Source organism: Notothenia coriiceps, unplaced genomic scaffold (genome assembly GCF_000735185.1).
Source record: "Notothenia coriiceps isolate Sejong01 unplaced genomic scaffold, NC01 NC01_scaffold00003083, whole genome shotgun sequence".
NCBI lineage: Eukaryota > Metazoa > Chordata > Actinopteri > Perciformes > Nototheniidae > Notothenia > Notothenia coriiceps.
In genome coordinates this window covers 1-13,683 of record NW_011335784.1, presented here as the reverse complement: position 1 = coordinate 13,683, position 13,683 = coordinate 1, and the positions used below count along the sequence as shown (strand labels likewise).

The window sequence follows — 13,683 nt, the reverse complement described above, 5'->3', positions numbered from 1 at the left end:
GTGTATTTTCAAATTCTAGCGCACTCGAGCTGGTTTCCCCAAAATTACCCACCCCACCTTTAAATAAATATTTCTGGTATCAGTACTTTACTCCACTACTTATTTTTCTGATGACTTTTTACTTTGACTTCTTACATTTTGAGCCCAAATACCTGTACTTTCTACTTCTTACATGTTGAACTCAAATACCTGTACTTTCTACTTCTTACATGTTGAACTCAAATACCTGTACTTTCTACTTCTTACATGTTGAACTCAAATACCTGTACTTTCTACTTCTTACATGTTGAACTCAAATACCTGTACTTTCTACTTCTTACATGTTGAACTCAAATACCTGTACTTTCTACTTCTTACATGTTGAACTCAAATACCTGTACTTTCTACTTCTCTCATTTTCCAAACAGGCTGGTTCCTTTAGTTTGAATGTGTGTTTGGTGGCGTGATCATTATTATTTAGAGTCATTGCGTGCCTATTGATTTGAACACGATCCGTGTATCCATCATTTCCTGGTCTTCTCTAAAGAAGAGGGACCAATGAAAACGTTGTCATGTTGCCGTTGGTCACCATGGAAACATTCATTAGCTAACAATGACATTATTGTTCTATTAATATAAAGGGAGGTCAGGTACTCTTTAAAACAGCTGCTAGTTATGGGTACTTTTTACTGAAGTACATTTCAAAGCCTCTTTACTTTTACTTGAGTAAAGAAGTTTAGTCAGTACTTCTACTTTCACCAGAGTATTTTTAAACACGAGTATCTGTACTTCTACTGGAGTAAAGGATGTGTGTACGCTTGCCATCTCTGGTTGTTTCCCCTTCACGTTGATCTTACCGTTACACCTCCTGCCAGCAGTGCCAGGGATACCGTTGTCGGGGTCGAGGTGGCAGAAATCAGGAGAGGGGGTGAGGTACAGGAGGTCTCTGGCAGCGGGGGGTTTGACTTGCGGGTCGCGGGGGAGGAGGGCCGTTCTGGATCCTATACGAGTCAGGCGGACCTAAAGAGAAGAGGGTGAGGATGGCAAGATTAGACAACTACAGCCATGGCTTCAAATACCACTTCCATGTACTGCCTTTAGGGAAAAGGTATAGCGTCCCCTGTGCAAAGAAAACTTGCATTAGACATTTATTGGGACTGTTGCCATAAGATATCTTCATCCATAAAAAAAGCTAGATTGCTACCTCAGCAGACAGCATTTCATATCTATTTACATTGGGCTCTTTTGGCTCCTATGGGGTATTGTGTTCTATTGTTTATGGTTTTAATGTATCCTCTTTAATATGCCAAGTGTCTACCTTTCACACGCAAAAAGTATTTTATTTTGTTCTATTCTTGTGGAGAGTTACAGACTGGGAACTTTGATACTTCAACTCGTGTGACTTATACATGTGGTTACCAGCTTAAAACATGTAGTCTGATACCTCTGTGGCTCCATCAAAGCGTTCCTTGAGCACCACACCGACGCGCCTGAAAGGAGGCATCACCTTCCAGCAGGTCCTCAACTCACAGGAGCCGGAGACGCCATGACACTTACACTCCACCTGCATGTTGTGAAGGATGGCCTGAGGACGAGAGGATGGGGAATAAAAGCAGAGAAGATCAAGTCTCACGGATGAAATCGTCTCGGAAAGTAACTGAGATGTAGTCAAAGAGGTGTGAGCGCCAACCTTTCTGCCTGCCTCGTTGTTGTGGAGGTTCATGAGTGGTCGCCCCGCTGACACCCCTTTGGCTCGTTCTGGTTCATCCACAAATGTTTGGGAGAAAGCCACACCGTAGGACAGGTTGTCACTGCAGCCCGACCACTGGAAGCCTGAGGTGGGACAGAGTATTTGGATATGTGCACCCTTAAAGCTAGAGATTAACACATCCAACCTTTTTCAACCTTATACCTGGGCTTTTGTTATTGGCCCAAATTGAGTACTGATCCCATGCCAATGTTTAAATAATAAGCCATATGCCTGGTTAAAAGTTAATTGGATCTTTTCCCAAGGCAACATTAGACTTAACTTAAAAATTGCTTTCCTAACTTCACAATAAATGTAACAAATTAAGAAAATATAAACTCATAAACCCGCTAATTAATTACCTTGAAAAAGTAATAAAATAAAAAAAAAGGTCAAAACTGGTTATAAAACTGCAGCATAATGTGCATTTAACATATATAAACATAGATTTTATTAGCTGATCAAGCTATTTGAGTCAGTATCGCTCCAAAATCAGTAATATCATTGTATTCCTTCATGAAACAACCGCACATTTGAATTTAAAGCTCAAAAAGACACACTGGATCACACAGAAGCAGCTGATAGGAAAATATCTGCTCTCTCTGTCCGGCATGTGGACATTAGCACTACACTTTCCAAAGTTTAACCCATCGAAATCAGCAGCATTTTTTTTGCTACGTGTGTCAGACAGTACGGAGTTACATTACATGTCACTTGTTAGACGCTTTTATCCAAAGCGACTCAATACTGTGGGCAATCCCCACAAGAGCAATTTGGGGTGAAGTGTCTTGCCCAGGGACACAACCACATGCAGACTGCAGTGGGGTTTGAACCTGCACAGTCCACTGCGCCACACAGCCTCCCACATTATGTCACATTATCATGCAAAGGGGTCCAGCTCACCTTCGGGGCTGACCCCCCTGACCTTCCTGTCGCAGCCGCAGCGGTCCAGCTCCCCCCGGGTACAGGCTCTCGTCACCGCGACCGCCACGGCTGCAGAGGACAGGGCGTGGACAAAGGCCGCCTCACGAGTCCCTGCAACCAGAAGAACACATGTGATCAAATCAAATCAAATGCTGTTGATGTATTGTGATTTTAAAGGTCCCCTATTATTCTGTTTTTCATCAATATATTATAGGTCTCAGATATATACAGAACATGTCTCTGATTGGCTGAAACACCAAACAGATCATTGCAGCATTACCCTTAATCCCCTCTGTTTCAGCCCTGTTTCCAAAGTGCTGATTCTCTGTCTGTTACTTTAGATGAAAATAAGGAACCCCTCCCCACGCCCCTCTGAGAGAGATTTGGTTAAAAATAACTCAATGGTGCTCTAGGAGGAGGTTCAGGTGATAAGGTAGGGGGGGGGGGGTTACCTTGGTTGGTGATTGGCTAATGGTTACACAAGACAACACATCGTTATGACATCATAAAGTGGCCAAAATCTGATNCCGTCTCTTTTACTTTATGTGTGTTGTCGTCGTTTTACAAATGTCTTAATTTTTATAGCACGCAACCATGAAGAATGAACATAAGCTCCTTTAATCTGCTAATGACTGTGGCCGCATGATGTCTGGGCCGTCGATGCGATCCCATCGCGGCTCCAGCAGCTCCACTGGTTCCTCATCATCCGACCAGCTGCCAATGGATCACTATCCTGGCTGCCTTGCCTCATTATGGGGTCCTACTGTGTCATGGGACCACCGAGCACTCTTGAATATGGGCTCCAAAAGAACACCCCTACAAAGTCAGCAGCCCACAAAACAGCATGAATTACGCTTTCTGTGTTTTGTGTGTTGGGGTTCTCGTCATCTGTGAGGCAAAAAGACAAAATTCCTCGCTCGTTCTGGATATACATTTGCGAAATAAAAAAAAAACATCCGACATTAAGGGAAAGCAAAAAAACACCACAGGGGGGGGCGGGGGGACAGGGGGGGGGGGGATTGGGGGGGGTGGGGGGGTGGGGCACCAACTGCGCAGTATGAGAGGATACAATCCAGACATAGGGGAGTAACTGTGAAAGGAGGGAACTGTTTAATTCCACTTCAATTAAAGAGGCCCTCTAATCTGCTTTTGGGGTTTTCCCTTTCCTGTAGTTATATACGTTTTTGTGCATGTAAATGGTCTGCAAAGGCTAAAATTGGCTAGTGCTCCAACACATTGCATGTGACTAAGGGGCGGGACATCTCTAAGCGGTTGACCAGAGCCGGCCAGCTAACCAATCAGAGCAGACTGGGCTCTGGTTTCAGACAGAGGGTGAAAAGAGGTACTGCAGTCGAGACACTACATACTGATATACACCTGAACATCAGCAGGAGAGGACTCTTTAAAGTAGAGACACTACATACTGATATACACCTGAACATCAGCAGGAGAGAACTCTTTAAAGTAGAGACACTACATACTGATATACACCTGAACATCAGCAGGAGAGAACTCTTTAAAGTAGAGACACTACATATACTCCTGAACATCAGCAGGAGAGAACTCTTTAAAGTAGAGACACTACATACTGATATACACCTGAACATCAGCAGGAGAGGACTCTTTAAAGTAGAGACACTACATACTGATATACACCTGAACATCAGCAGGAGAGTACTCTTTAAAGTAGAGACACTACATATACACCTGAACATCAGCAGGAGAGAACTCTTTAAAGTAGAGACACTACATACTGATATACACCTGAACATCAGCAGGAGAGGACTCTTTAATACTGATATACACCTGAACATCAGCAGGAGAGAACTCTTTAAAGTAGAGACACTACATACTGATATACACCTGAACATCAGCAGGAGAGAACTCTTTAAAGTAGAGACATAATATACACCTGAACATCAGCAGGAGAGAACTCTTTAAAGTAGAGACACTACATACTGATATAAACCTGAACAATTTGAATAGTATGTCCTCTTTACTTTCAAAGGAATCAACATATCATTTGAAGAAACATTTACAGATACATGATTTGTAATTTATACAATTTTGAAGTCCAACACGGTACAGTAGGCATATTTCCTGAATGTGTTTATTGGTTTTCATTAAGAGCTACTTTATTCATTCTTTGCCTTTTTTAATATCTAATTGTTGTATGCAGTAAGTAGATACAAACAAATTATGAAAATAACTTATAGTATACAAAAATGGTTTTTGCCTGATATATGAAATGTATCTGCACATGTTTTTTGCGATGCATTTGATACAACGTCACATCAAGTGATCCGACTACATTACTTTGGTATTGTTATCTGATTCGTGATTGCATTTTTTTTTACAGGTTATTAGCATTCGTAACGGAACACATAAACCTGTTACTAATACAGCTTCAACTGGTGGACTTTAATTCATCCTGCCTCTCGCTCAAAGATTACTGTCCTCTGGGGGGGAGACCCCTCCACACCCAACCCCCACCTCACTTTCTCTCTATCATTCTTCTACCCTTTAATCGTGGTGGTGTCCGTGATGGATGGGGTGATCAGTTACTCAGGAACTGGGTGTCAGAGGGTTCAGGTAAAACGGGCCACCAAATCCTGGACGGAGACCACAGCAAAGTTTGCAAATGTTTTCGTTCCAGTGTCGCACTGTCTCAACTGACTCAACAAAGGAGGCCTTACAGGCAGTAAATTACGTTTCATCAGGTGCGACAAGACGGTGGCACAACTTTTTTTACTTTAATGCCCTCTGGGAATAAAGAGATATCTTTGAACTTGCAATACATCAAACAATTGCTAATTAATTCGCAATATAGCTTCTGTTTTTTTTATAAAATAAAGTGCCCCCATCCAAATCAGCCAACTTACAACTAAATATCCAGATAATAAAATCATAGATATTACAGAACAAAACAAACACAGTATGCGCAACAGTTGTACACCAAAAATCTTAGCGGTAGGACAGGAACGGCTAGCACTTGTGCTAAAGCTTTTTCCCATTTTGTCTCCTTTATCATTATGATTTAAATGTTGTTTATCTTAACTATCCTTAGCTATCTGGGTTATGATATACCATACTGAGACGCAGAAGCTGAACATTACAAATAACGGAGAAAAAAAGCCATATAAACTAGCTAGCTATCTAAAAGCTAACTAGCATAATTTAGCAGAGTAGCAAAACTAGCATAGTAGCGCAAGGCTAAGCGTAGTGGATTCAATATATTAATTTGATAGATATAGCCAATAGTTTAAGTTTGATCACTCCTCACAAATATCTGTTTGTGTCATAAAAGACCTTCAGTACTCTTGTAACTCTTACAGTTAAAAGAAACACACGTTTTTACAAAATCTAAAGTCGAGCAGTAGCAAAGGACAGTGTTAAGCAACAGATTTAAAATGATAACAATGTGACGTGTCCTTTCTCGATATATATGGATACTATTCTTATATTCTTATTCTTTTAATGTTAGATCACTGGCTAAATATATAGAAACAAAATGAGGGGAAACTATGAAATAAACTGCAAAACAAGTGCACTTATATAGTCTAAATGTAATGCCATATTATTCAATGTGTTATGGATAACACATTGTTTAGAGCGCTTCAGGTTCCCTTCTTAACTACTAAACAAATCCATGAACATAATGTAATTTTTTTCCTGAGTTTATGTGTCACAAACCTGCTTTGTTATTCTTTACTGCTTTTCCCTAACCTCGGTGTAACACCCATCCACTTTCTCTCTATGCCCTCTTTCCCCTCCTATCTGGTGATTTATTTGCCTCAGTTCCAATATTTGTCAGCAGTGTATTTTCTTCCCCTTGTCTAAATGTCACCCCTTCTTCTGAGACAATATAGGGAGTGGGAGAGAGGGAGAACGAGAGGGCAAATGCGGGGGAGATAGAGGAAGGGGAGGTCGGGGGGGACTCGTAAAATGAGCAACAAAGTTTGGGAAAATTAAACATTAGGTGAGACACTTTTTCCATGCATGTACACATACGTGGAAACAGAAATGCTGTGTCATAGTTCCTGGTGTGAGGATTTCTTACAGGGACTTCTAGCGGATCAATATTCCTGCAAAGTTTTTTCTAAAGGGGAAACAAAAGGCTTTAGTTTGTCTTCTCATAAAATGTTTCTAAGCAGCAAATGCACCCCATGCAGGGATTGAAAACACATGGGACAAAGACACACATATCTTTGTGATAATCATTCAAAGTGCATTATCTAAAGTGCAGAGTCAGATTTGTACGTCTCATGCCAACCTCAATACAATAGAAAGCATATTACACTCTTAATACTTACGCAGTGCAACTATTATCCCACCCAAAGCGTCCCCCTCCCCTCCCTCAGCATGACGCCTGTCCTCTCTCTCCCACCCTCATTCTCTACCTCCTTTATAACCCATCACTCCCATCTCCCTGACTCACTTATTCCTGCTGTTTCAACCTGTGGAGTGGACACATTTGTTTTCTGGAGACAAAACTCAATACTTGCTGACACAATGTTTTTGTAAAAATTGACTTTTACTAGCACTCTCAGATTTTTTTGGTTTCTGCTGAAGTTTCTACTGATATGTTCAATTAAATTGGACATGTGGACTTATTTTTGCGTCTAAAGGATGCTTGCAGTTTGTCAAACATTCCTGTGAGCATGCTTTTGCTGTCAGCGCCAGTGCAAGGGAAGAAACTGATGAACAACTTTTACTGATTGAAATTGGGATTAAGTTTCAATTTGATCAACTTGTTAAGAACAAAAGTAGGATAACTGGATACCACAGGACTATGAACTGGTAAGAATCAGCTACTTTTGCAAAAGTAAATAAATAAAATGTGTGTTCTGTTGTAAAGCTGCAGAATCATGATCACAAAGTTTAGAAATAAAATATTAGTAATACAATTTTCGATGATTGAAAAGGAAAAATAGGATGATGAACTTTTGAATTTTGTCTCTAACCTGTGAATTTTTCATTTCAACAGATATGCGGGGATCATCCCCAAACTCTGTGGGAGAAACATAAAGCAACACACAGACAGATAGACGGACAGACAGACAGACACAGACAGACAGACAGACAGACAGACAGACAGACAGACAGACAGACAGACAGACACAGAAACAGACAGACAGACAGACAGACAGACAGACAGACAGACAGACAGAGACAGACAGACAGACAGACAGACAGACAGACAGACAGACAGACAGACAGACAGACAGACAGACAGACAGACACACAGACACAGAAACAGACAGTCAGACAGACGGACAGTCTGATGCCAACTGTCTTCACTGTCAATCTCACGGCACCACTCCTCCTCCTGTTGCTATGGGCAACCCACCCCACCATGGCAACCAACTGGCTGTAAGTCTAGCGTGCGAGCGAGGAAGAGAAAGAGGGAGTTTGTTTGTCATGCTATAACTTTTAAAAGATGGTGACATGTCTCTAAATCTCTTTCAGTCGCTCCCCTCTCGTTCTTTGTCTCTCTCCTGGTGACCTTTTCTCTTTTCTCCCTCTCTGTGTCTTCCCCTTGTTTCCATCCTCTCTAAAACTCTGCCCGGTCGTTACCTCTTCATCCTTTCTGTACCCTCCTTTCACTTCTTCGTGCGCTCTTCCTCTTCCACCCCCCCTGCCTCATTATGCATCCATTTTGCCCCCCTCATGCCCAATAATTTCTTTTTCCACACCTCACCACTCCCCCTTTTTCTTGCCTCATTATGCATCCATGTTGCCCCCCTCATGCCCAATAACCCCCCTCTCTGTGCCTCAGCTCCCTGGCCAGGCTGCCCCGCTCCAGGCCCGTGTCCGGCGCGGCTCCATGTGCCCGGCTGAGGGGGCTGACCCCGGGGCAGGTGGGGGTGTGCCGGGCGCGAGGGGAGGTCATGGAGTCCGTACGCAAGGCCGCCGAGATGGTCATCGAAGAGGTAAGATCACAGAGTTTATAACCATATCCTCAGTCTAGAATGATGCACTGATACTGATTCAAAAAGCAGGATTGTACATCACAATGTTTGCAAAATCACAACCAGTAAATCTATATGCATGTATCTAATGGTTACATGCTGTTTTACAAAGTACAAATGTATTTTCTTGTTTGTGTGGCTTTCTCGATGTTGAAAACAGAGTTGCTGTGAGGCAAGAACAAATGCAGACTCGATCTTAAAATAAAGTATTATTATACAAACAAATGATCCCGATGTCTTCCACACAGTGAGGCTTACAGTTCATTAGTTATTAGTCTTAATCTCACTGCTAACTGCTTTGTGTGTCACGGTTTAACTCTAAAGTGCCAGCACCAGTTCAGGAATCGCCGCTGGAACTGTTCCACCACCTCACGAGGGATCAACGTTTTTGGCAGAGTCATGAACCAAGGTATCTAAAAATGTAATCGAATCACCTGCTAATGAATGCATGCAACTCTCACCTGAAGACTTACTGCATCACATACCTACATTTTTAACAAAGCCTTCAGTTAGAGCTGGCATTTTATTTTTATGGTAGTTAATTTGAATGTTTTATGTATTTTTATTGTATCTTATTTTATTTCTATTTGTATTCCACACACTATCTTGTCATTTTGCTGTAACTCCATCATATACAATGTGGTTGTTTGTTTGTTAATCTGTGAAAAGCCCACTGAGACAAACGTGTTTTGTGATATTTGGCTATACAAATAAAGTTTGATTTAGTTTAGTTTATTTGTTTATAGTGTCGTGGACAGTCCCCATTGATCAACTGTCACAAAAAACAGTAAATGGGGCAGCTTTAGCCAACGTTGCTAATTTCCAGCTGTTGCCAGATGATAATGGACACCCTTAAAGGTCACCTATTATGCAAAATCCACTTGTTCATGTCTTTTCTACATCACCATGTAGACCTCTGTGTAAAGAGACTAAAGACAGAAAAAAAGATTCTTTCTCTTTTTGTCCTGATCCATTTATATAAAAACCTGATTGTCAATGAACTGATCAGATTTTGGCCACTTTAATAAGTAGAGACACTACATACTGATATACACCTGAACATCAGCAGGAGAGGACTCTTTAAAGTAGAGACACTACATACTGATATACACCTGAACATCAGCAGGAGAGGACTCTTTAAAGTAGAGAGTTAAAATNAGGAAAAACTTCCAAAAACACCACACAGTTTAAAGGGGAAACATTTAAGAGGAGGGATCCCTCTCCCAGGACGGATAGACGTGCAATAGATGCCGTGTGTAAATACACACGGCATCTATTGCACGTCTATCCGTCCTGGGAGAGGGATCCCTCCTCTTAAATGTTTCCCCTTTAAACTGTGTGGTGTTTTTGGAAGTTTTTCCTTGTACGATGTGAGGGTCCAAGGACAGAGGGTGTCATATTGATATTCAGTGCAAACTGTAAAGTCCACTGAGACATGTGTGATATTGGGCTATATAAATAAACATTGATTGATTGATATACAGGGGAGGCAGCAGCAGACTTTGGGAGAGTCTACAGTGAGGTGGGGTGACTCCACACTGACCTCTGCACCCTGGGATGGATGATGGGCCTCAGAGCCTCAGAGTGACTCATTAACCTATTTCCGACCGAGGTCATTATGAGAGAGCAATGTGACCTGCCACCTTTTACTGTCACCTTCCTTCGCTTCGTTACTTCTCTGCAGTTGAGGGCGACCTGCCTCAGCAGTGCGGATGAAATAATCGGCAGCAGGCAGAAAAAAATGACTGCATGTGCATGAGAACGCTCACATTGCTCTGGCATCTCTGCCAACAAAGAGCTGCACGCACTGCTGTGTATGGGTGTGTGTGTGTGTGGTGCGTGTGCATGCATATTATGGGATGGCGGGCGGTGGTGTTGTCAGGCAGGGAAGGGGGGGTGGCAGAGTGCGCGGTGAGCTGTGTGCACATGGGGGGAGGGGGCAGAGGGAATGGACGACCCATGAATATTATGGGATGATGGTGGTGGTGTTGGGGGGGTGGAGGAGGAAAAATGGCAGTGCATATGAGATAGAGGGAGGAGGTGTTGGTGACGGCGATGCACGTGAGTGTACGTGCACGCGCATACATGTGAGGGGCATTCAAGCGATAGTAACAGACAACGGCCAGACATAGCCTTTGTTGCTATGCGATCTGTATGCACCGTACAGTGGGAATATTGCAGAGCGGCCATAGTTGTAAAAGAAGCAGTGGAAGGCCTCTGGGCTCATATTTGGACGGTTTCCTGCCCCTCCTCAAAAGCATATCTACTGAAGCCGCTGTGCAGGAAATACAATCTAGAAATCTTTGCTATATGAATGAGTAAAGACCCAGATGAATACAGTTTATGTATAAAATGTTGAGTTTTCATGCTCGAAATTCTACTACTGTACTACTACTGTAAAATATATTATCTGAATTGAAAGGTCATATGCATCTTCTTCCAGACCTCAGAGGTATAGTTTTTGGTTATTTGACAATGGGGCTTTTTCCCATCATTCCAATTTTTCACAACTTTGTCAATCAATCTGTTTCTGTTCCTGTTTAAATTTGTAGTTTTTAAAAGAACCAATATATTGGGATCATCTCAGTTAAAAGCACTCCATTGCAGCCTATACAGTTTTAATAGACAACATGTAATAGATAGATCAAATCAGCTATGGTCAACAATAAAAGTATTACTCCCTATCAGAGGGGTAAGTTGTTTTGAAGCAGACAAATACAGCAAACAGAGATTTTCTCATGTGTATGATCTATTTTCTTTTTACACAATATGCAAATCATGTGTAACTTTCCTAAAGATAATGTTTCTTTGGATGACCTTAATAACATAAGTAATATTGTTTTAAATAAGAGATGTTTTTTGATGCTAATTGTTTGTTGCAGTAGTGTGGACACCAGTCATTAGTCCAATACATCGGTAGGATCGGGGGTTGAAAGCGAAGACAGTCTTTTTGGCTGTCTTTCTCAATGTAAAACTGTCTACCGTAAATTACACCCTTACCATGCAACAGCCTGCCATTTGGTCAGTAAGCCGTTGCAAATCTTTTGATTCGATTAGAGTTACCAAACTGAATTTAAGAGTTTTTAAAATGATGCACAAGAGACCCTTTGAGTATCAATCATAAGGGTTTAAAGTAGAATATGTGTCAATGATAGACAGTGAGAGCTGTTAATTATCTCCAAACTATTTCAGGGAATCAAAGATATAGATTTAATTACTGATTTACAGATTTTTTTGTGGGACTTTCACATTACTGTTAATGCCAAAATACAGATTCTGTGATTAAGGGGTTGCAGTTAGAGATCTTAATGCCTGAATGCCCCAGTGTGTCAGTAAGTCTGTATGCAGCGTGATTAGACTCTCGCGTGGCCTTCAAGTACTCTAAGCTTTTTTCGAGTTCAAACAATTCAAATAGGACTTGTTGAACATTTAAGTGTTTTCACTGTAAAATTCTGGTAGGCTAAAAACGTTATTTTCATTATTAATATTTCAGAAGTTAAGCAGCACAAGAAACAAATGGAGAAATGTGCAGCTGCAGCAGGCGTGTTTTAGTGAATATATTTGATTTTGGACAGTATGTTTATATATATGTTTGCCAGTTGATATTGGGCCAAAATACCAAGAATATTGAGAGGCGATTCTGATGAAAAAATGAAAAAACCCAACTTTTAAGCGTTGTGTTTATTGCTTGGATGAGTCTGAGATATGCAGTCTTGTTTCCTGTCCAAACAGAACCATCAGTTTCTGTGTTTTTAGGAATTATTTTAGCACATTAGACACACACATGACCTCAGATCAAGAAACTGGTATGAAGAACAAGCGCTGTATCTCGTGTAAGATCACAGTCTTCTCGGTCAGAGACAGACGTGGTGCAGTCTAGCTGTTATTACTACACATGATTAAGACGTGCAATTCAGAGTCAAATGAGTGTGACATTGTGTATCATTAAGTCCGTATTTAGAGATTTAACTAATTTGTTACCTTGAAGTGCTCCCCCTGCGCTCCTATTTTGACTTGTTGCACATTCCTCTCTATTACTTTGATAGCATTTAACAAAACACACCCTGTTGGGCCAAACATGACCAAATAACGACCACTTTTATTTCCTTTTTAAAGTTTTAAAAGATTATACAAAGTCAAGGCGTGACAATTTTATCACTAATCAAACATTTGCCTCAGGGCAGGAGGCTTTAGAATATTTACATATGACAACCTCTGTCCTTGTACCAGTGCTGTATACTCTTGCTGTGTATAAGGAATAATCCCCTTATTAGGTACTTTGACAAAGAGAATAATTGAATACAAATTGAGTGCATGATACAATGTGCTGCAGCACCAGATTTTAGCAGAGAAATGTGCAGCAGCAGGCCTGTAATGGATGATTTATTTGTTGATGAGAGAACCGCAGTGACGCGTCCTAAAACACGGAAGTAAACTCTTTCCGGTTCGTTCGTCAAAAACCAATGCAATTTCTCCATAGGATTTTGGAAAATAGCTCGAAATAAGGTCTGTGGTTGACACACATTTAAGAGACGGATCACGTTTTGTTCAGCCGGATAATATCCACATGTCTACCTTACTTTTATAATTTTCGAATCATAAATCTAGTCGCCAGAAGAAAAATGCTAACGTTGTGCTATAAACGAACTACAGCAGGGTCGCTGCTTTCAAATTCAAAACTACAAACTACAACTACAAAAACTACAGATTCAAAATGGTAAAAGTTGAAGCGTTTGTTTTAACAGTTTGAAGGAGGCAGGTACTTGCTTTCAAGCAGAACAGGGCAAACAAACTTAGCGGGAGTGTTTACGTGTTTGGTGTAATGACGTACAACGGCCTCGACAACTTCTCTAGTCCTATTCAGCCACATGTTAACAACCATCGTTTTTCAGACACGTAAACTCTTCAAAAATCACCAGTGGGGTCACTGCTGATGTATTTAATGTCGTAGAACAAAACGTGATCTGTCTCTTCAATTTTTGTCAACCACAGACCTTATTTCGAGCTATTTTCCAAAATCCTATGGAGAAAATGCATTGCTTTTTGTCGAAGGAACCGGAA

General features: G+C 41.2%; 1 protein-coding gene across 1 annotated transcript; it reads right to left on the bottom strand.

Moving 5' to 3' along the window:
* Nucleotides 1–795: 795 nt before the first annotated feature.
* LOC104941051 (protein Wnt-4a-like) lies at nt 796–3,401 on the bottom strand (the record flags this gene model as incomplete). Its single annotated transcript, XM_010766086.1, has 5 exons — nt 3,284–3,401; nt 2,630–2,761; nt 1,670–1,812; nt 1,424–1,564; nt 796–999 (listed from the first exon to the last, which is right to left on the bottom strand). Coding segments are annotated over exons 1-5 (738 nt in total), but the record flags the coding sequence as incomplete, so codon positions are not given.
* Nucleotides 3,402–13,683: the final 10,282 nt, after the last annotated feature.